The 24,835-nt window shown below is 36.5% G+C and overlaps 1 protein-coding gene across 2 annotated transcripts in view; it reads left to right on the plus strand.

The window, feature by feature from the left end:
• The window catches only part of LOC141833564 (vacuolar protein-sorting-associated protein 33 homolog), a 41,078-nt gene extending 21,648 nt beyond the window's left edge, over positions 1-19,430 (plus strand). For both annotated transcript variants that reach the window (XM_074721038.1, XM_074721039.1), the window contains 5 exons: positions 870-950; positions 5,392-5,449; positions 5,547-5,608; positions 18,176-18,269; positions 19,199-19,430. In XM_074721038.1, the coding sequence (XP_074577139.1) occupies positions 870-950; positions 5,392-5,449; positions 5,547-5,608; positions 18,176-18,269; positions 19,199-19,288 (385 nt within the window). In that variant the 3' untranslated portion in view covers positions 19,289-19,430. The remainder of the gene's footprint in view (positions 1-869; positions 951-5,391; positions 5,450-5,546; positions 5,609-18,175; positions 18,270-19,198) is intronic.
• Positions 19,431-24,835: the final 5,405 nt, after the last annotated feature.

Below are 24,835 nucleotides of genomic sequence, written 5' to 3' on the forward strand. Positions count from 1 at the left end.
CTTTCCTTTGCAACCACTATAATTTGTTTGGAGTTCATGTAGTGTAATTGTACTTGTTCACACTTTTTGCATGAACTGATGGATCTATGATAGTAAAAGTTGCCTTTGAGTTTTGATTTGTTGGACTATGCAAACTTCTCTGGATGCCATAGACAGAATAATTGATGCAGTATAAATTATGATACAAATCTCTTATTACTCAAATGAAGTTATTAGAATACCCCTTCAATACAATCTATTCCCTGTTTTAATTTCTTATGATATTAGACTAGAATATGAGAAGTATCATTTGTTTTTGACATTAGTGTCACATTTACAACATCAGGCCATATATGTTGGTTCTCTTAAATGGATGCCTGTCAAGGACACAAGTCCAATTGTGTTGTGCCTCTATCCTCTGTGTTGTGTTTTACTATCATTTGGAATTTTAATTTTTTTTTGATGTATTTGGATAGTTTTCTTTTATATTTCCAGTTTAGAACATGTTATACATCAATTAAATATCACATCTAAAACTTTGCATATTTTACATCTATCTTTTTTCAGTGTTAAGTCATTACTTGCATCTCATGTCACTTTTCTCTAAATAGCTTATAGTACTTTAAGTTAATTTCATTTTAGTGAGCGCTCACATAACTCTAGCTGATTGTAACATCAGGGGAAATCATTAGACTTAGATGATTAGCCTCTACTTAAAAAGGAAAGATTCTGATTTGCTTACTTGTTGTGTTCCCATTTTTGGTATGATTTAAGCCAATATTATATTATATTATATTAATTATGTGGTTCTAGTGTTTGATCTTATTAGTCCTTTTGATAGTTGCAAACCATTTGTTTTTGAATGTTCAAACCTCTTGATTGAATTTCAGCCCTAAAGATATTTCATACATATTTTCTGGATATGCACCGCTTAGCATTCGTCTTGTACAACATGCAATTCGTTCTGGATGGTAAGGCTCTTCTCGGTAATGTCCATTTCCAGTTTTATTTCGTCAGTGTTAGTTCAAAACTCTTATTAATAATGTTTTTTATTATTTTTTTCTTGGATTAAATACTTGACATAAGGTACCCTACAGAGGTTATTTAGTATTTTCTTAACATGAAGGAGCATCTAGTTAGGATATATCCTCTCATTTAACTCTTGATCATTGTATAACCAATATATATTATTTCTATTTCATAAGAATGATAATACTGTAAGACTTGAAAATTCAATCCTTTGTTATTCTTGAAAACATCTTCATTCATTTGTTATGTATTTTTTTTGAAAAGATGTATGCCTTTTAAATTCATATACACAATTTTAAACCATGGATATGATAGTTTCTGTGCGGAACGAAATTCCGTCCGTTTTGCCCGACATAGTACGAAATTTTAAACAGATATGATAGTTTCTTCAATTCATTCTGAGAGAAAAATATGTCTTCCCCATTTCCTTTGCTAATCTTTCATTCATGCTCTTCTCTTCTTTAATTTGTTTCTTCTCCCTCTATTTGCCCGTGATTCCTATGTGTTGAAGACTCTCGATGTTGAACTTGGTTTCCTATTTGTTTGTAGCAGTGCAGTCTTCTTCACTCTAGTATTCTTTAGGATTTAGTGTGATGGGGTGCCATTGCATATTTTTCTTCATAAAATCCTAGTGAAACTTTGTTTTGTTCTTGATCTTTCAGCATGTCCTATTTTGTCCTATCTACCCTATTTGCTTGCATATGCCTCACCTTAAAAATCTGAATTTAGAAAATATTATGTTCCCATGTTGCTAAGTCTAGAAAAGGGTTAAATCATATTTTCTATCTACAATGATGACCTAAAAGAGAAAATGTATTGTTCTTATATTGTAAAGTCTGGTAAAGGCCAAATGAAAGGCCTAACTGTGCTATCTACTTATCCTTCCATCTATCTTACCTATGTAGCTATCTATCCTCTAGAACCTTCAAGTTCTACCTGTTCCCCTTAGTTATCATGTGAATCTAATTGCCACTTTAGAGACAAGGTTGGTCTCAAGTCGAAGGAATTGCTGCCTGCATTCTCTATCAACTATTTCTAGAGGTACATTGTGTAGGACCATATGGATGTTGCGCTAGAGGGGGGAGGGTGAATAACACTTGTCGCTTTCGTTTCTTTCTCTTGTTCGTTCTTATCTACAAAGTAAGTCTAGCAGCGAAATATAAAAATAAAGAAGACAAGAAGATACAAGGAGGTTTACTTGGTTCACACCCCTCAGGGTGCTACTCCAAGGCCCGTATACTTGGCATGAGTCCACTATTCTTTTTCCTTTCTGCAACCTTCCGAAGGCAGAGAAACGTCTTACACTTTTTCAAAGACAATCACAAGATAACTAAAATAGACAAATATTAAATAATACAAACAATCATGTAGATGTGGTTCGGAAGTCCTAAATGCCTTGCACTCCTGGTGCTTCCCCGATCACACGAGTTGAATTTTGACAGCCTTTTGGAGCACAAGATGAAGATTGAGAAAAGATTTAATTGATGCTCAGTCTTGAGCCTTCATCTCTCTTTTATAGAGTTGGATTTGGTTTCTCGGTTGACCTAAAAATCATGTTTGGTCGACCTAAAAATCATGTTCGGTCGATCGAACCTTGGTCAAACCTGATCCAAGGACCGAGCCCCTCGTGAACTAGACCAAGCCCCACAATATTGTCATTATCAGGTTTTTTGGTCGACTGAAACTTTTCCTGTTGACTGAATCGAGCTCAGTCACCGAAACCAAAGTTCGGCTAATCGAACCACCTATTTTTGGTTGACAGGACCGACCCTTCTAGTCAATTGGACCACTCTTCCTGTCGATCGGATTGATTCCGGTCCGATTCGACCCGGATCAATTCGGTTCGGTTGTGTTCGATTGCGTCCATTTGCTTTGCTCCGGTCTTTGTCTAGCTCCATCTTCTTGTAAAACATAAGACAACCATGCAAATAAGCATAATCCTTTAGTCTATCCGATCTACTAGGTTTACTTGATTTTTGCTTGGAGTTCACTTCTCTAAGACTTCTCGTACTACCTAGGGTTTACTCCTCTAAGATTTCCTTCACTAGGAGTTCACTGCTATGAGTCTTCTCACTACCTAGAGTTCATTCTCTTAGGATTTTCCTTTGCCAAGTATCCGGTCACCTTGACCTAGCTTGAACTCGCCACTTGTTAGACATCCGGTCATCCTTGATTTGTCTGGATTTTTTTTTTCCAAACATTTGGTTAATCATCTGCCCGAATTTTACCCTTGCCAACTATCCGGTCATCCTTGACCTGTTTGAAATTTTCCTTTCCTAGTCATCCCGTCAACCTTAACCTGACTAAATTTTCCCTTTGCCTAGGTCCAATCTTGACCTGTTAGGATTTCTAGTTGAGGTATTAGAATAATAATGTTATTGGTTGTGGGAAATAGTTGATCGAGCATGCAAGTAAAGGTATCTTTGACCTCATACGAGCTAGCACATCAATAAAAGAGAGAACAAAGCAAGAAAAGATGAAACAAATGTTGGAGAAAAAGAAATGAGAACAGGACAATAGATTGAGGGAAAAGGAAAGCACTTGAAAGTTCCGAAAGAAAAATGGATAACATAGTTCAATCTTTTGCTAGACTTGACAAAATGAGAATAGGACATTTTGCTCATGCAAGCATACACTAGATATATGGATAACAAAATCCAACCTTTGCTAGATATAGCAAAACAAAAAATGGGATATTTTCGCTATTGATGCCTTCTTTGACTTTTGGGTGGCACATTAGAGTACACAAATATAATTCAGTCAATGACATGACAGAAAACATATATGAGATGTCAGGACATAAATTATATGAAAAAAAAACATTGGGATGAAGTAGTGGCTGAGAAGATTTGCAGATTGAGGACTAGGAAAAATGAGATGCTTGCTACAAGATTTAAACAGAACTGATTATGACCAGAGTGATGATCATCCTAGTTTAAGCATGGCCTGGTGGTGCTGGTTGGCTGTATGAAACTATGGGCAAGAAGATACCTAAAAATTGGGCTAATAATGCAATGGTCAGGAAGCACTAGGGAAGATGATGCAGCGTGCGGGCCAGAGAACATATCAATGGAGGCATGTGTGGAGAAGAGGAGTTGTCTCACACGGAGTCGGTGCCATGTGATATCTGGGTGGATACACACCCTACCAATAAAACTCGTGGAACATGATGGGTTCGATTTGCAGCCAGGAAGAATTGGAATTGTAGAAGAAACTCCAACCATCTCGAGGGCTTTAAAGGCTTGAAAGAGATGGCAGTGAGAGAGGGAAGCAGAGATTGAAGAGAACAAGTGGATGCTGACCTTGGGAATATTTCACTTTGGAAAACTCTAAAACCTAATACAGTGGCTCTGATAGCATACAGAATTTGAGAAAATAAAATATTATATTCCATTCATCATATAGTAACTATTACATTGGTGTATACAGATTGATAATAAAAGTTTGAACCAAACCAAGGTTTAAAATATCGAGCCGTAGTTTCGGTCCTGGACCGGAACGATACAGTTTCGGTACCGTACCGTACCGTGCCGGTATAGTTTCGGTATTTTTAAAATATAAAATATATTAATTAAAATAAAAAAATTTAATCTAAATATTTAAAAATAAAAAATAAAATTTTTTGATAATTTTATAGGTATTAATAGGGCCTAATAAAATTTTTTGATAATTTTATAGGTTTTAATAGGGTCTATTTAAATTATCCCGAATTATACTATAGCTAGGAGTTGATTATTAAAATCTAATTAAAACCTAAGTTTAAAAAAAAAAACACTCGCGCGATCGCGGCACGCTGACGCCGCTGCGCGGACTGTCGCGGGGCCCTGGCGGCATCGCCGGCTCCGGGCGACGCCTCCGGCGGCTTCGCCGGCCCCGGACGGCGCCTCCGGCGGCGTCGCCGGCCTCGGGCGGCGCCTCCGGCGGCGTCGCCGAGGCCTCGCGACGCCGCAGGAGCGTCACCGAGGCTGCGCGACGCAGCCGGAGGTTCCGCCCGGGGCCGGCGACGCCGCCGGAGATGCCGCCCGGCCGGAATTCATGTGCCGGCGCTGTGCCGGTGCCGGTGCCGCGTCGGAACGAGATTTTTCGTGCGTATCGGGCGATACGGTACGAAATTTCAAACGTTGAACCAAACTAATGTGGGACTGAACGAACCTCATCTAATACTTAAAATCCAATACCTTTAACATGCACTTTGAATTTTGGAATCTTCTATTTTCAATATATTTCCTGAAAAAAGAGAGATATTTCTAGAATGTATTTACTGAATCTTCTGATTGACTAGTTTTGCATCAAAAAAATTTAAATATTCTTTAATTTGTACTTATGAACACGTCTATGTTTGATTGTTCCTGGTCCTTTGTACTTGACCAAGTGACCTTTCAGGCGGTCTATGGAAGAAATACTGAAGCTGTTACCAGGACCTCATGTGGATCTAAAGAGGGTGTGCCCTTGTATTTTCCAATTTATATAGCTTATGGGCATGTATTTGTACATGTATCCTATATAATTGATTGTGCTCATATGTTTGTCTGCAACAGGGTGTTCCTAATAGCAACTCTTTACTTGATGCAAATCCAGCTTTCCAATCTAATTTTGATAGGTACCAGTAACACATATCTAAGTTGATGTAATTACTTGCACTTTTTTTTCCTATTGTCAAGATTTTTTACTTTCACTTTTAAAGTAACTTTCCTCTCCTTTCATTTATGTTATAAACTTGTTAAAATGTTACTTTTATTATTGAATCATGGCTATGCCAAAATGAAAAGGGAATGCCTCTTTTACGTTAAGGTTGCAATCTTTTTCATATTTTAAAATTTAAGATAAAAATAAACCATAAGGTGCTAAATTACAGTTAATATGCAAAGAGGTAAACTGAACCATGTCACTGTGGCAAAATTGTAAACGTTCTACTACCAATGTGATGATGAGATTGCATACTTTCAACTTAAAAACCATGCACTTCAAATTTTGACTGAAGAAATGCCTTTTGGTTAAAGTTTAACCACTTAAACAAAATAGACTTAATTAACTAGAAAAATTGCCTTTTGATACTGTGTGGATTATATGGAAATTGTAGGAATTGAATAATAATACTATTTGTCTTCCTTGTAAAGTTGATATAAGAGTACCCACCTTGTTTGACACTGCTGGTGAAGCAGAAAAGGAGGAATCAATGTGAATCTCAAATTGTAATTGATTTTAGTAATTCTTCAGTTTAAGGTGTTGAGAAGTTTAGTATATTTATTAATTTAGAAGTTTAACTAGATAATTGCATTTCTCAATTTAGAATATTCATTTCCTAGTTTAGTTAGGGTTAATTTTATAAAAGTTGTGTTATTTCAATATGTATTAATCATCCTTCAACCAAGGATTGAAAACTCATTCGGAGTCCTAGTTTAGAGCTCGGTTCCCAACACGAACGATATGTGCCGAGTAACATGAGTGCTAGTGCTAGTGGCTATACTGAGAACAAGCCCTAGGGAGAGGAGAATTAGGCAATAGAGGAGGGTCGTATACCTCTTAGAAGTGTTGTGGAATGATCAGAAGCCTCATTGCACCTCGCATTGTAGTGACACTTTCGCCTCATTGAAATTAAGAGGAAGAAGCTTGTCGTCATCATATATCTGAAGCCTTCTGTGCTTTGCATCATTATGGCACTTTCACTTGTGGGAACTAGGAAGAAGAGGAAGCAAGCCATTGTCGCATACCTACGAAAGCATTAGAGGAGCCTCATTGTCTCATGTCATCATAACACTTTCACCTTGCAGGAACAAGGCGGAGGAGGTAAGTTGTCATCATGTAGTGGTTTTGTTTTGGTGTCTTAGTCAATTCCATATGTGGGCCAGTGGGTGGAATAATATGCTTCTCTTGTACCTATCAACACAAACAAAATTATAAACTATTTTTGATTAATAATTTTTGTTTTCTTTTCAGTACTTTATGAGTTTTCTCTCACCTTGAGTTTGTGCTACGTCAATTGGTATTGGAGTCGAATTTTCATTTCCTATTCTATTTGTATTTCCATCCACCATTCCCTTGCTATTTCTCATTTAACATAAACTCATTCACTAGAGCACTATCCTTTATGAGCCCATTAACCCTAAAGAGGTCCTTGATCGCTTGCCTTTTGTGTGAGATCGTAAACTTCATTTGGCACATTCATTATTTCCTAGATCTCCTTACTAATCACTATTAATTCCCTGTTACCTCAGTGGTTGCGGCTTGTGAGTTAGACACTATTGGATCCCCTTTATTGATTCCATGCTCGACTCAACTTCCTATAGATGGTGCAAAATCTAATACACTTTTTATAAAAAATTCTAGAAGCTTGCCAATTGTGTTGATTTAGCTTTGATCTCATTTTGGGATTGTAGCCAAATGAGTTCAAAAAGGTTAAGTTTGGTTGAGATTGTTTATGAGCCAATTGAGCTAGCTCAAATTGAATATAGTTTTGTTCGAAGGTATTCCAGAGTACGGTTTGCTTCACCTAGGTTAGTTGTAATTCGGGCAGAATTGATTAGGGTTATGGTTTAGTTTGCCCGAGTTAGGAGCAACTTGGTTGAGATAGAAGTGGTTAAATAATGGATTCTATTTCACTTGAGCTGGATGTAGTCTGGTACAAGTAATATTGAGTCACTGGGCTTAACTTGGTTTAAAATGAGAATAGGAATGTGAGACTCCTTTGTGGAAAAATTGTGGAAAAGCTCCCATGGGGTTCTGCAGAGGCTATGAATCTTTTGAAAATCTGTGTTTTCAATGATGAGAGGATTTCCCTTTTATTGACCTCTGGAGGTGAGCAACTGTTGATGCCCATGTAACCTGTGTCATTGCAGCGTTTGGGTTTCTGGAAACTATTATCATATTAACATACATTCCTTATGTTGTTTATACAATGGACTAAAGAGAATGGCGTTGAAGCATTTATCATATTAACATACATTCCTTATGTTGTTTATATGATGGACTAAAGAGAATGGTGTTGAAGCATGCTTTTGGGAAAAATAGATCAATATGTTTTTCTTATTGCTAGGACTCACACACAACGAACTTAAATATTTAGATAAATTTTGAACAATCTTCTGAACATTAAAAAGACTTGAATGATCTTTTGATGCTAGAAACGCATAATATGAGACAAACTCAGAAAACTTTTTGGAAACATAGATAAATGCTTTCCCCATTGCTAGGACTCACACTCAAGATCCTAATATGAGACAGATTTGAAACAATCTCATGATTATTAAAAATACTTAGATAACGAAGCTGATTGTGAATTTGTAGAGAAAGTTAATAGGGTTCAACCACAGAAGCATATGATGGTGTTATTTCCCTTCTCTGTAGGTGTGTTTTCCTAGTTTCCTATGCAATTTTCACTCTATTTCTGAGTTATTCTCAATTTAATATTGGCACTTATGATTTTCACTAATTTATTGTAGGATCGTGGGGGATTGATAGAGGGGGGGGGGGGGGGGGGGGGGGGGGGGGGGGAATATCGATTGTCTCGCTTTTGTCTTTTTTGTGCATAGATTGTTAGCAGTGGAATATACAAAGGAAAGAACAAAGAACGACATAAGGGTTTCCTTGGTTCCCAACCTCCGAAGGTTGGTACTCCAAGAATTATGTATAGATGCCTGCCCACTAGCTTATCTCCTTTCCGGAGGCTGAGAAACCTCAAGTTTGATAGCAGAAGCACAAGCATGAAGAAATAAAGCATGTAAATAAGTACAAACAAACTTGTTGACAGTAGGTCTGGAAGCCCCGAGTGTCTCACACTCCTCTTGGTACTTCTCCTATCGTATGAGCCAAACTTCAAGAGTTTTCATGAGCACGGAGTTGAAGAGTAGAATGTAGATTGATTTCTTGAGCTCTGATCTCGAGGTTCTTTTATAGGTCTCTTTCGGTCGACTTATAAACCTCATTCGCTCGATCGAACCTGATCAAACTTGATCCCCATGATCAAGCCCTTTGCGATTTGGACCGAGCTATGCGATCTCGTTGTTATCACGTTTTCTAGTCGACTGAACCAAACCACATCACTGAACCGGATTCGGACCCACACCCGGTTAATTGAACCTAGTCGGTTGACAAGACCGGTTTTCCAATTGATTGGACCGGCTGTCTGATCGACCGGATCGGTTCAGGTCCGGTTAGAATTTGGATTTAATCATATGTTATCTCTCCTCTTTCATTACTTTAGGCGTATCATATTCTAGATTTATATTAACAATTACTTGTTTTTATTGCTGTCAAAGTCTTAAGTATGGTGTTACATTGTATTTGCCACAGCAAGCATAATTTAGAAGTATTCGTAGGTGTTTTTTTCTATATGCCATGTGTTTGGGATCCATTTAAAAGTATTTGATCATGTTTTATGTGTCTTGTTTATTGTTTAGTGAATTGAAGTATGGAAACAACCTTATAGTTCTTGTTACTATAGTTCAGGCAAGTCAATCAATCAGACTTAAAATTATGGATGTCTTCATAACAAAGATGATCTTAATACTCTAGTTTAAGGTAATATTGTCAGCTGTCAAAAGGTAACATTTGGAGCTAAGAAAGTAATCAATGAATAAATAGAGTCACTGAAAAAGAAGAAGAATGAAAAGATAAAATTGCTTAAAGAAGAAATATATTTATGAGGAAAGAGATGATAAAATAAAAAATGTACAATAAAAGACAAGAATTGAAGAACCAATGAATTGATTCATGTCTAGTGATTTAGGAATGGTCGTGGCAACACAAGGTTCACTAAGGTAAAGTAGCATTAAAGATAAATTTGCCAAGGAAGAAAGGGATAAAGTTAGTTAATATGTTGCTAGATAGTTTTATGAAGTAGGTATTCTATTTCATATAGCCTCTTTGACACCTTTTCACACAATGGCATCGGTAATATAGTTTGGGCTAAAGGTCTAACTCCTTATGAGCTTGATTATCTTTTACTTAAGAAAGAACTGACAAATGTCAAAGAAGATTTACAAACTTATAAGGATGCTGGGAAGAAAACTAGTTGCAATTTTATGACCAATTTATGGATACATAAGAATAGGAGCATCATGAAGTTTTACATAAATTGTGAATTAGTCGTAAGTTATTAATGTATCTTAGCCAATATAGCTAAATTGTGAATTAGTCACAAATTTTAAGATTGATGATGAATGCATAAAAGGAGGTTGGGAAAGAGAGTGCTGGAAATAGTGATAACAATGCTATTAATTATAGGAGGTTGATGAAAGAGGAACAACAACACATGTTTTGATCTTCTTGTTCAACCCACACTATTGATTTGATGATTAAGGAGTTTGGTTTGGTAGGAAAAAGAACATTATGTTTTCTTTTCACTCATAATGTTCCATTTCACTCAAAAGAAGGTCATATACAAGTTGGAACCACAAGGTTTACAACTTATTTTCAATGCGAGGGAAAAGTTAAAGATATATTTTCTTTGGATGAATGGTTGCAATGCAAATGACCTAGACATGTTAAAGGCAAGAGAGCAAATCTTGGTGAAGTTAAGGATTGTTGATATTGATAAAAGATCAACAATGAGATTTTGTGAAATATGTGAATAGGAAATTGGATTGTACTCTACATGTTGTTACTTATTACAGTTATGAGGCAAAGATCAAACAACATGAACAATCAAGCTTTTATTCTACTAAGTGGGGTTATATGGATCCTCCTACACTATTGGGTTTGATCCCCTACTATATCCTCATATATGAGGTCGGTTATATGGATCCTCTTCTGCCATTGGGTTTGATCTCCTACAATATCCTCATCTATATTTAAATGAATTTTATCCTATTTTATCATTGCTCACCAAGTCTTCTTTGGTATCTCTTTTTCTCGATTAATGTGTATATTTATCATGGTCTCACATCACTTAACTAGGGCATTTATTGGTCGTTTAATTATATATCCGAACCATCTTAAATGCGCTTCTCAGAGTTTTTCCTTAATAGGTGCAACTCTGACTTTGTCTTTAATATTTTTTTTTTTTATTATTTCTGTCCTCGTACGCCTGCAGTAGGTCTAACCATCATTTTGTAAAACTTCCCTTTAAGTTTTAGAGGTACTTTTCAATCACAAAGAACACCTGATGCTCTTTTGTTAGTTATTGTTAGAATATTTAGGATAAATAATCCGTTTATTCTTTTAGTAATTCTCCTAGAATAAGTCGTTATATTCATGTATAAATAAGGGGGTTATCCCTTGTAATAAAACAAGTTTTCTATATTCTTTTTCACATGGTATCAGAGCGAGGGTTGGCTTAGGTTTAGGTTTATCCGTCAAACCAAGCCACGATCCCCTTCCCTCTTTTTCTCTCTCCGCGCCGCCGCGTGCAAAGGAGTTTTCCTCTCCTTCCTCAGAATCGCGGCGTCTTCTCTTCTGTCTCGCCGCCGAACCAATCAATCGGCGGCCCTCCCAATCGCGTTCCCTACACGCGCTTCTGTCTCGCTGCCTTCTTCGCTGCTCTGTTCGCCGCCGCCACGCGCTCGTCGGAACGCGCGCGCGCTCGCTTCGCTACTCCACACCGAAGAGTTGAGCACGCCCTCTTCTCTCTTCTCGCTGCCATTCGGGGCCTTCTCTGAAGCAGATCGAAGCGTCCTCCAGTTTCAGCACCCCCTCAGATCTTCACACCAACAGCAGCAACATCAGTTACAGCTGCCAGGCATTCCGTTACAAGCCGTAAGAGTGCTCAACAACAGCAGCAGCAGCAGTACCTTTCCGAAAGCAGGTGCTGATGGAAAGAAGATTGATTATGTCACCTCGTAAGGGTGGCAAAGAACCACCATATCTGACCCCACCGCCTTCCTATGACGACTTTCTGAAATGGTATGAGGATCGAAAAACTTCTGATTCCCCTGTTGCCGTTGCACTCACTGGTAATTCCTTTGCTGGCTTATCTCGCTCTTCGAGTTCTTGGGTTCTTGATTCCGGGGCTACCGATCATATCACTGGTAATAGATTACTTTTTTCTTCTCTCTCTACTTCTGGTTATTTACCCTTTGTCACCATGGCAAATGGTTCTCAAATTCAGTCTCAGGGTGTCGGTACTGTTCATCCTTCTCCATCTCTTTCTATTCATAATGTTCTTTATGTTCCCGGTGCTCCCTTTAATTTATTATCAATTAGTCAGCTTACTCAGTCTCTTGATTGTGTCATCTCGTTTACAAAATCTTCTGTTTCCTTACAGGACCGGAGTACGGGGAAGATGATTGGCTTCGGATATGAGTCTCATGGCCTATATCGGCTTCAACAATCCTCTCTTGTTGGTTCGGCGGCAGCATCTCCCCTTCTTATTCATGCTCAGTTGGGACATCCTGGTCTTGATAAGTTGAAACTATTACATCCTAGTCTTTCCCACTTAAAATCTCTATCCTGTGAGTCATGTCAATTAGGAAAGCATGTCCGTAGTTCTTTTTCTCCTCGCACTGTGAGTCGGGCTACGTCACCTTTTGCTTTGGTTCATTCCGATGTTTGGGGTCCGAGTCGTGTCTCTTCTACATTGGGGTCACGATATTTTGTTACCTTTATAGACGATTTTTCCCGTTGCACCTGGTTATATCTAATGAAAGATCGTTCGGAGTTGTTTTCTCTTTTTCAATCTTTTTTCTATGAAATTAAAAATCAATTTGGTATTTCTCTTCGAACCTTGCAGAGTGATAATGCACGTGAGTATCTATCTACTCCGTTTCAGACCTTCATGGCGTCTCATGGTGTGTTGCATCGGACGTCCTGTCCTCATACCCCTCAACAGAATGGAGTTGCCGAACGCAAGAATCGCCATCTTCTTGAAACCACCCGAACTCTTCTTCTCCATTCTCATGTTCCTCTTCAATTTTGGGGTGATGCTGTCCTTACCGCATGCTATCTCATCAATCGCATGCCTTCCTCCACTTTACAAGGTCAAATACCTCATCATGTTCTTTATCCTCATCAGTCTCTTCATCATTTACCACCTAAGGTCTTTGGTTCTATATGTTTTGCTCATGCTCTCGATCCTGGCATGGATAAACTCTCTCCCCGGTCTCATAAATGTGTCTTCCTTGGGTATCCACGGTCTAAAAAAGGGTACAAGTGTTATTCCCCTACTCTCCATCGGTACTTCATCTCTGCTGATGTCACGTTCTTTGATTCGGTCCCATTTTTTGGGCCCAATGGATCTCCATCTGAGGTTTCTCCTTCTATGCCTGCACCATTGGCTATCTTTTATCCTCCGGAGGAGTCTTTGTCACCTCCAGAGACATCTCCTCCATTGCAGATTTATCAGCGTCGTCCTCGTCCTGCCTTGCCGCCGCCCACCACTGACGCTGCCATGAACTCATCTTTGGAGCCAAGTCTTTCGCCTTGTCCTCCGGTCCCATCTCCTGAGTCTGATGTTCCCATTGCACTTCGAAAAGGTATACGTTCCACTCGTAATCCTTCTCCTCATTATATTTCTTTGAGTTATCATCGTATTTCTCCTTCCTATTTTTCTTGTCTTTCCTCCTTGTCGTCTGTTTCTCTTCCGAAGACTGCAGATGATGCCTTTGCCCATCCAGGATGGAAACAGGCTATGCTCGATGAAATATGTGCCTTACAAAGCAGTGGGACTTGGGACCTCGTTCCTCTACCACCAGGGAAGTCAGTTGTCGGTTGTCGATGGGTATATACGGTGAAGGTTGGTCCAGACGGAAAGATTGACCGGCTTAAAGCTCGCCTCGTTGCTAAAGGATATACTCAGATCTTCGGATTGGATTATGGGGACACTTTTTCTCCTGTTGCCAAGCTGTCCTCTGTACGTCTATTCCTGTCCATTGCTGCTATCCGACATTGGCCTCTTTATCAGTTGGATATCAAAAATGCTTTCTTACATGGTGACCTGCTCGAAGAAGTCTACATGGAGCAACCTCCGTGTTTTGTTGCTCAGGGGGAGTCTTCTGGTCTTGTATGTCGCCTGCGAAAATCTTTATATGGCCTCAAGCAGTCTCCCAGAGCATGGTTCGGTAGATTTAGTACTGTAATTCAACAGTTTGGCATGACTCGGAGTGAGGCTGACCATTCTGTCTTTTATCGCCACTCATCTGCTGGTTGCATCTACTTGGTAGTTTATGTTGATGATATTGTTATCACAGGTAGTGATCATCTCGGGATTTCACAGGTAAAGCAGCATCTTTTCAAACATTTTCAGACAAAAGATCTCGGCAAACTCAAATATTTTTTGGGGATAGAAGTAGCACAGTCCAAAGATGAGATTATCATATCCCAAAGGAAGTATGCATTGGATATTCTAGAAGAAACAGGCATGTTAAACTCAAAGGCAGTTGACACTCCAATGGATCCTAATATCAAGCTCATGCCAAATCAGGGGGAGCCTCTTCCAGATCCTGAACGATACAGGCGATTAGTTGGGAGACTAAGCTATCTTACTGTTACTCGTCCGGATATCTCATTTGCAGTAAGTGTAGTAAGTCAGTTTCTCAACTCTCCATGCAAGGAACATTGGGATGCTGTGACTCGCATTATTCGATATATCAAAAGCACTCCAGGAAAGGGTCTTCTGTACGAAGACAAAGGACATACTCGAGTCGTAGGGTATTCTGATGCAGATTGGGCAGGATCTCCCATTGATAGGAAATCTACTTCTGGTTATTGTATATTTGTCGGAGATAACCTTGTTTCTTGGAAAAGTAAAAAGCAGAATGTTGTGGCAAGATCCAGTGCAGAGGCAGAATATCGAGCTATGACCATCACCAGTCAAGAGCTTATATGGCTCAAACAGTTACTTCAAGAGCTAAGATTTGGAGAGGTTACACAAATGTCACTTATATGTGACAACCAAGCCGCTATGCATATTGCTTCGAATCCGGTTTTTCATGAGAGGACAAAACATATTGAAGTCGACTGTCACTTTGTCAGAGAGAAAGTCATATCTGGTGAAATATCTACTAGTTTTGTTAACTCACAGGATCAACTAGCAGATATATTCACCAAGTCACTGAGATGTCCTCGAATTGACTACATATGTAACAAGCTGGGTACATATGATTTATATTCTCCAGCTTGAGGGGGAGTGTTAGAATATTTAGGATAAATAATCCGTTAGAATAATTCTCCTAGAATAAGTCATTATATTCATGTATAAATAAGGGGTTATCCCTTGTAATAAAACAAGTTTTCTATATTCTTTTTCACAGTTATTTTGAATGAATTCTAGAATTTTACTAATATTGTATGTGTTTAAATTGATAGCAATAAAAAAAAAAAGGGCAGCCCGGTGCACGAAGCTCTCGCCATGCGGGGTCCGGGGAAAGGATCCATTGTACGCAGCCTTACCTTGCCTTTGGCAAGAGGCTGTTTCCAGGATTTGAACCCGTGACCTCTAGGTCACATGGCAACAACCTTACCGTTGCGCCAAGGCTCCCCTTCATGGCGGTCATTGTTAACATGTAGTTCTTCTAGGCGTGAAATAAATTAGAGTGCATTTGAAAGGATAAATAAGAATGATGGTCATTGTTTGTTGAAATTTTTTTATTAGACATAAGTTATTAATCAAAAATTAAAAAATACATTTCTTATATATACATACAAAGAGAAACAATAGGTTGCTTGTGGGAAGAAGATAAATATTCTACAGTAAGTCTAATTTAATGCAAACTTGAAGCATACCAAAGTTGAGAAGGGAAGGAATCCCTTGGAATCAAAAGATGCCACTAGTGTACATAATGGATGGGTGAAGATGTAGAAGAGGAACTAGTCCATGTGTCAGGCTTGACATGTGATATGGTTGCAGAAGTATCAGGAGCTAATGAGCTTTCTTAAGAAGAAGCTCTAGTCTTGTTGACCCTTCTACAAGTAAAGAATAAGAAATTAATTTTGAGGAAGAAAGTTAAGAGGTTGATGATGATGAATTTAGTAAGGATTTTTTGATAGCTTTCTCTTCCTAGAGAGGTCTAGATTTGATTGCTAGTTTCACTTGTGATTTATAAACTTTATTACAAATTTGAGTGTATAATACTAGTTATCTTTTATATTTTTATATTGTAGTATGATGACACTTATTATGAATTTGCTATATGTTTTCTTATTGGATTTATGATATAAAGAATTTTATATATTTTTTGTTTTTTATTTTATTTGTTGTAATGTTAAATATATTATATATTTTATTGATTTTAAGTATGTGCTATTGCAATGTGAAATATGTTTAAAAATTAATGATGATAACTGTATGAATCTTTTTTAATAATATTTTGATGCTAATTGCCTAGGCCCTGTTCTAGATGCTCATCTACCACCAAGGTGCTAGGTAGTCAACTAACTGCGACTCGTTTTTTAATACCTTGAGGCAGATGTCTAAACATGCCCAAGTTTCTTAAAGGGGTATATTTGGGCTTGTCTTATTTGACATCTAGTTTCATGAGATCCACTAAATTGACTATTGAGTGGCCGAAGTAGCCTAAAATAAACATATTGGGTGGGGGATGGGAGGTTGCAAGCTACTCTGGATTGTGAAGAAACCTAATGGTGAGAAGCTGGTTGAAACAATCCTACATAAGCCTTACATCTAATGTGCTAGGGAAGATATCACAAAAATGTACAATATCGATGGAATTTAGCCAATATATGGTGGTCTCAATGTTGGGCCATTGCAGCTGAGGGAGGCTATCACATCGTAAACTCAAGACATATTATTAGGTATATCTCTGATTATAGCAAGAGAAGAAATAGTGAAATATATTCATGGGATTAGGATCAAGGGATTGCCATAGGATGGCAAGTAGTTGTGCATCAATCTGCTCTCCCATGAAGCTTGAGTGGAATCAGGAATCTCAATAACCATGATATTTCATCTGCCCTTAATGAAGCATAATTCTTTCCATTCAATTTCTCATTGTGCATCAATCCTCCCTCATCTCTCCCATGAAGCTTGAGTGGACATAGAAATCTAGATAACTAAAGTGGTAAGATATTTCATATGACCTTAATGAAGCATAATTCTTTCCATTCAATTTCTCATTGGTGATCATCATGGGCCAAAAGAGTCAAAAGGAGGTATCAACGAGGTTGTTGAGGAATCTGACATTGTATATTTTGTTTTGTTTTTAAATCAAAGATGGACTTGTGGATTAGTTGCTATAATAACCCACCCTAAAAATGTCAGTAGACATAGGCAATGGAGCATGACTTTGTTGAGTGAGAATGACCTCTATTAGAAAGGTAGGGAGGAGATGAATGATCTTGACACTGGACAGTGTTGTATGAAGTCACATGTGATCACGGTGTATGAAAAAGATTATGATTCATGCAGGTGCTTGTTGGTGTTTGAGAAGGTTCACTTAGTGGGTGCTTGTTTACTTGAGCAGCGCATTATTGAGGCTGGTGCTTGGGCAGAATTGCAGTGGTGAGAGAGAGGGGGCACTATCAACAAGAATCTGGCTGTAATACCATGTAATTGGAGAAAATTAGGCTTTATTTTTTGCTTAGTAGCCCCTTCTACCTATATACTATTATAGATACATTTCAGTCTTTGCAGCATACAGTATTTGCAAATGAGTTCCTATTATTTATGCTTAGGGCCTTAGCAAAAGCTAAATATGATATCTTAATATCTTCAATGCTGACGTGGAGCTCCATTGGCTTAGTATGCGTTGTCCGTGAGATATTCAAGCCGAGTACTAGATTATCTTGAGCTGACAATGTCTAACTCTGGGTTGATAATATGCTGCCAGATGAAGTGCTAAAATAGTCTTTGATTGCTTTTCTTTCCATAACAAATATGAGAGCAAACTGGCACTAAATAGGGTGGCGGTCCTTGTGGTATTTTATATCTTGTAGAATAACAACAAAAGTTGTGAGTATTGACTATTTTATCCACCACAAACACTCCAATCAAGGAACTAATAATTCCCATCTCTTGTTTTATTATTGGCTGTGTTGATTGTTTTTAGAAAATCATAGAAGTGCTAGAGGACAAATCCATTAGAGGTTATGGAATGTAGGAACTAGTGTAGCTGTATGAAATTTAGCTAGGAAATAAAGCTTGTTGTTGCCTTTATTTTAATGTTGACTGCCTGCTGCCTTAGAATGACCTAAACATTCATCTTCTGTTGGACTTATTAACCTTTTTGTTTATTACACTTATAATAAAATTTTAGAAACTAAACTGTGAAAGTACCAGGGTCACCGATGGACGTCGGTCATTAGCTTTGGTAATCTTCATTGGTGGAATATCTTTTGCAGAGATTGCTGCTCTTCGTTTTCTTAGTGCACAGGTACATTTTTGCACCTTGTGTTGCATTTTTATTTAATTTCAAAAGATAACTTATAGAAGTTAATGATCTAATTCATATATGAGATGCAAGGCTTTTACTAGTCATTACCTTGGGTCTTAAAGGTGCCTCGAAATTGATTGCAACTTGTAATGTATCAGTGGTTCACTTATCAAAAGCTTAACCTCTATAGTTTTCATGTTATTTAGGTCATATTATGTTTAAAGTAGGGGGAAACCATTACCTTGGGTCTTAAACAGGTCTCTAAAATTGGTAGCAACTTGGAACTTCAACTGAAAGTATCAAAAGTATTAGTCGTTCACTTATCAAAAGCTTAACCTCTAGATTTTTCTTGTTATTTCGGTCATATTTTGTTTAAAGTAGGGCCTTTTTACTGCTGTTTGTGCTAACTTGCAGAAAGAACATACCATTTCTACCTATTGTCCACGGGTATACTCCAATATTGCAGTGTTATCAAATATTTGTGAGTTATTAAATGTTTGCGAGTCTTGTTTATTGATATGACAAGAACCTTAATGAATTGCATTTCTAGGACGTATCAGATCAATCTACAAAGAATTTGCTGTGAGGCCAAAGTAGGGAATAATCATTAATAAGATAAATCTTATATGTCAAATAAAGAAGGATAATTAGATAAATCTTACAAGTTATCTTTTCCATATCTAATCCTTATCCACATAATGTAGCAAGGTAGCTGAAGATGTTGGATACACCAGAAAGTTGTAATTATTTATTTATTTATTTTTGTATTAATGACTGAGGATGGAGTCATATGTCTCCTTTATCTTGCATTATCTAGAATTATCCTATGAATATCTTCTTTATCTTCTTTATATATGTAGATCCAAATACTATGAGTTCTCCCTTGGTTCTTCTATAATGAATTTTTTCTTGCTCGAACTGCACTGCAGGAAGGAATGGGGTATGACTTCCTTATTGGGACTACAAAAATAATCAACGGGACAACTTTACTTGAAACTCTCATGGGCTACAAAGATTAGGGTTCTGGAAATCTAAGATTATAACTTATTCGGCATTCGATCAAGAGTGAACTTGTAGTTTATGGCTTTAAGTTTGTAATTTAATTTAAGCTAGGATGCTGTTGGTACTGTTTGGACAACTTGATTTATTAATCAATTTGTACAGTGCCCCCCCCCCCCCCCCCCCCCCCCCCCCCCCCCCCCCCCCCAACAGTGTTTGACTGTATTGCTGCTGTAAGATTTTGGATCGTATGCAATAAAATATTGCTAGTTTTTTGAACTTGTATCATATAAATTTTAACTGTTATTATGAATTCGATTTGCCATCGTGGATCAGTGCCATTCTGTTCCGTAATAATCTCCAGCTTAATATTGTTAAACAATTCTTTGAGGGTGAAAAAATGAAGGGGAAAATTTTCTTTATATAATATATGATAATTTCTTGAATCGCATAGTTGGTTATGCGATTTATTCAAATCGCATAGTTGGTTTTGGGATTATCTAAATCGCTAGCCGTGTGGGTGCATTATCCATTTTACCTTTCTCAAAAATCCCATGCATGGTCATGTGACAATCTGAAGCAAAAGATCAGTTTGAATTGCACTTATGACTTCAAGGAGAAAGTGATCTTCATCCAAATCAAAGGTGACGACAGGTGAACAATGTAGTTTATTTTCTGAAGAAGTTTATTTTTCAGTGAATGGTGATCTTCTATTGTGCGAAAAGGCGAACGGAAAGAAGTTGACAAATGTTGGGTTGGTGTGTAATATTTTTTGACCGAACGATGTAGTTTTTTGTCAGAGAAAATGTGGAATAAAGCATAGGTTAAAATCATCGCTCTGGTAGAGTTTGATATTTAGTGAATTTTTCAGCTTATTGTATGTGGAAAAGACGATCGAAGAAAATCTAACAAACGTAGCTCTAGTGTAGTTTCTTGTCTGACGAATAGTGCAGTTTATATCTCCGACAATCTTTAAGAGGCAGCTACTCCTGACCACACACCTCCTTCCTGACCACGAAGTTGAAACTGACGAAACCTAACTCCAGGCAGTGACTTTGCTAATTCTCTATTATTGTATTAGAGCAAGGTTCAAGCTCGGTATTGATAGTTAGGTGTAAGCAACTGTAGCGCCAGCTTGAAAATTTTCAAGTACTCGTTAAATTCAGTTAACTAAGCATTCTAGATAATTTATAAATCGTGTAGGCGACGATAACATCTCAATTTACCCTTATTGATATTGTAGCATGGGACATCTTCGTAATATGCATAATATTTGTTTGTCATTGTAGAAAAACTAATCACAGTAGCAATGATAATTGAAATCATAGTGTGGAGGAAGTTTTACGTTTCAATCAATCTCGTGAACAAGATATAAGTTTTCTTCTACTAATTTGTAAATAAATTAATATGATGTATAAATTAGTATTATATGAAATCTTGCCAACGTGGTTTAGTAAAATGTCGATTATCTTGCGTTATTAATGTTATGCATTTGGACTTTATTGTGTCTTTTTTGTCTTCAAAGTTTCATTGATAATATCCTTAATCAATCAATAAATTATGTGATTATGAGCTTAAAGTTGTCTGTTTGTGAAATATTAAATTTTAAAATGTGCAACTACAAATTTAGGAGCATGTGATGATGGATTGACTTCCTTGACTTGGCTAGTATGTTATAGAAATATTCACATATTTAATAGAAGTTATTGTTATTTGTGGTTGCATCAATGTAGGAATCTATTTTTTGATGAAGTGCTCTCATGTAAGATGAAATCGATTGATTCACAAAAACAAAATCGATTCGGTGATGGTACATCAAACATAAATACAGTGGTAGTAAGATGTCATCTTCCAATTCTGCTAGTTGTGGAGAGTATGAATATTAGAATATAATTTAAAAAAGAAGCTATTAGTATTGAGGATATCATAGGCCAGAGTTTGAAACAAATATTTAAAGATACGTGGACTCTACCATAATATTACGATATTAGAATGCTAGGAGAAATTGAAATGGATGTGTCTACTGATGAATTTATAGCGAATGATATGAACTATTCAATAGATCTGTCAGTGATCTTCAATGAGTATAATGACTTTGAAGATGTGTTTTCATTAGCTAAAGATGTCTATATGATAAACTTAACATTTATTGCATTGCAAAGGCAAGAACAGATAAGAGTGATGAATTTTTTATTGTAAGGTAATGTAAAATTTAATCTGTAATAAATTTAAAAAAAATTATTTGAAATAGTAGTGTAATAATTTTTTACTTTCATAATGTAATTTGCACTCAATTGAAATAGTGATGTAATGTATTTTTCTTTAACTTTCATATTCTTTACTCCACTCAATGGCAGTAATAGTAACTAAAAAACTATCGATTCTTATGTAAGTATTCCTAACCCAAAAATATTTTAAAGATGCACTTGCTATGTATGCTATGAAGAGGCAGTTTATTTATAAAATAAAGGACTCGAGGAAAATCAGAGTTAAAGTAATTTATGATGGAGAAAACTGCACATGGGCAATAATTGCAAGGGGAGAAATAGAGTTGATTGTTATAAAATATTTAGACGAATATCAGTGCGGTCTTGGCTTAGGAACGATTGATCATCCTACATGCATAGCTTCTTTTATAGCTTCTTAGATTGAAAGTCATTTTCTACATGCAGATGAATATAAATCCAAAATGATTCAGTGAGAGATGAGAGCATGATTTATAGTAGACATATCATATCAAAAAGCTACAATGCATGTCAAAAAGTTCTAACAAAGGTGATAGGTGATTTTGAAAAGGATTATGGTGACCTCTCTAGACTTTTATGGAAGCTAAAATATAAAGACCCAGAAACATATGTTGCATTGAAAATAGTGTTGATAAAAAAATTCCAATGTTGTTTTTGGGCCTTTGGTGCATGTGGCAGAGTTTTTCAAATGTACTTTCATAAACTAATGGGAATTGATGCAACACGCTTGAGTAGCAAATATTTAGGTGTTTTATTGATGGCCACAACAGTAGATGGTAATGCAAATCTTATATCAATTGACTTTGTAATTGCTGAGGTTGAGTGTGAGTCATCTTGGGAGTGATTTCTAAATCACCTAAAGATATTTCTTATAGTTGATCCATCAACTATGACAATAATATCTAACAGACATTGTGAAATATTATCTACAATGAATATTATCCTACTGCACCATGGATTATGTTGCTATCACCTGTCTTGTAATATGGTAATGACACTCAGGATAGACCTACATTAGGATTGTTTTGGGCTGCAACTAGAGTAAATACAATTTCGAGTATGATCAAATCATGCAGAGGATGTTAGAGAAACATGTAGACACTTATAGATGACTACAAAATGTTGAACCTACAAAATGGGTAAATGCATATTTTTCTGGTAAAAGGTATGCAATGCTGACCATGAATTATTTTGAAAGTATGAATGCATTATTCAAAGACACTTGAGAACTCCCAATAATAGGACCGATAAACAACACATGGAGGAAAGTTACACAATGATTTTATAATCATAGGGAGGAAGTATCTAATTCTATAGGTCTTTTGATACCATTTGCTATGAAGGAGATTGAAATTAGGAGAGGAAGAATTGGGTACTATGTAGTACATCCACATAGCAGAACAGAAATGGAGGTAGTGACTTCTGTATCCTCCTATATAGTTGACATGGAGAGTCGTAGATGTGATTGTGATGAGTTCAAGATATCAAGGCTTCCTTGCTCACATGCTATTGCAGTGTGTTCAAGAAAATGGTCTCGTATTTGTATTATGAGTAATATTTTTTATTTGAAACATGAAAAAGTACTTATGTGGATCGTATATATCCATGTAGAAGTAAAGAATTTTGGCTAGTAGGTGCATAAGATTGTATTGTTTTCCACCCATAGCATTGTGCAACCTGGCAAAAGGAAGAAAGCAAGGATCGAGTCGAAGCATACCGAAAAGGTAGGAAAAAAAGTGCAGCAGGTGTAAACAATTAGGGCATAATAAAAGGTCGTGTAGAAACCCTCTTGGCGAACAATCTGGTGCGAAAAGGACCAAGAGAGAAATAAAAGAGGTCGAGGGGAAAATATGAAAAACAAGGTAAAAATTTTGGAAAGCAAGAAGAGAAGACTATAATATACACTAATGAGATGGAAGAAGAAGAGGAGGTAGATAAAATAGAGGCAAAGGATAAGGAAGTCAAGACTTTATTTTTGAATGCAACTAAGGTAAGTTGAGATATTTGTATTAATTCATAAATAATAAATGTTATTTCATTAATTTTACTTGTTGTTATGTTTGTTAAATACATTGAATTATGTTTATGTGTAGGAACTAGAAGGTAAATATAGCAAAACAAATGACATACAAGAATATATTACTATATTAGTGATCGACGAGATTGATGAAGTAGGGGAGGCTGAAAATCCTACAAGGGAGAAGGAACTCAACACATTCTGGTTGATAACTATTAAAGTAAGTTGAGATATCTATAGTAATATTTTAGTACTACTTGAAAATTCATTGATTTCATTTAATATTTTGTTTGTTAAATAATTGTAGTTGTGTTTACTTGTAGTATATTGAAGATAAATTAATAGAAATGAAAGAGAAAAAATGAGACAAAGATGTGACCTATCTCATATCAGTACTTGAGAATTTGAGATAACCTATTTCTGACTTTGTATGGGAGGAACTCCTATGCATTGACAAGAAATACCTTCCTTACATGTGGCTTAGGCATCAGTTTTATGGACGGAAAAGTAATCGACACATACATTTCAATACTCTTTAGAGAAGCATCCTCATCTTGTAGGGCATATAAACAATCAATTTATTGCTTAATCGGATTGTTGGTAAGAATTTTCCTTCATATAATAACTTATATTATGTTTGTGATATTAGCGCACTAAATTACAAATATATCTTTAATTTTGCAATCATCATATGAACACTTATGACAAACAGTTTTATATAAAATAATCAAAACTAATTTGGCTAATCGGCAAGTTAAGTATATTTTTATATCTTTGAATATTGATCGTGCACATTTTCATAATGGTTATGGGCACCGACACAAAAATCTCTACCATTTAAATTTGATGTCTTGCATCACAACATATGATGAATATTTTGCGAATTATCGTTATTGCATTATGATACATGATTACTCTATATTAATTAATATTTTACATCTAATTCTCATAGGTAAGTAGACTAAAAACTTTCTTCAGTGATAAATTCAAACAAATGTATGATGGATTAGAAGATTATCTACCTTTAGATGAATGAGCCTGTACATAAGTTGATTGTCCCCAACAAAATTTTTCAAAGTAAATTTAATACATGATTGAATACTTATTTATGCATACCATTTACATTATAACTTAAAACTTGTGATACTGTAGGTATGACTGTGGCTTCTTCGTAATGTAATATATTCAACATCTAATGTACGAGATCAATATGGAATTCATGTAAGAAGACATTAGTAAATTTGGAGTAGAGGTTGCAGTTTCAATTATTAGGGACAAGTTTAGTAAATTCATATTAGAATGAC

The sequence above is a fragment of the Curcuma longa genome, chromosome 8, assembly GCF_044706935.1.
Source record: "Curcuma longa cultivar G26 ecotype Majalengka, Jawa Barat chromosome 8, ITB_CL_G26_1.1, whole genome shotgun sequence".
Lineage (NCBI taxonomy): Eukaryota > Viridiplantae > Streptophyta > Magnoliopsida > Zingiberales > Zingiberaceae > Curcuma > Curcuma longa.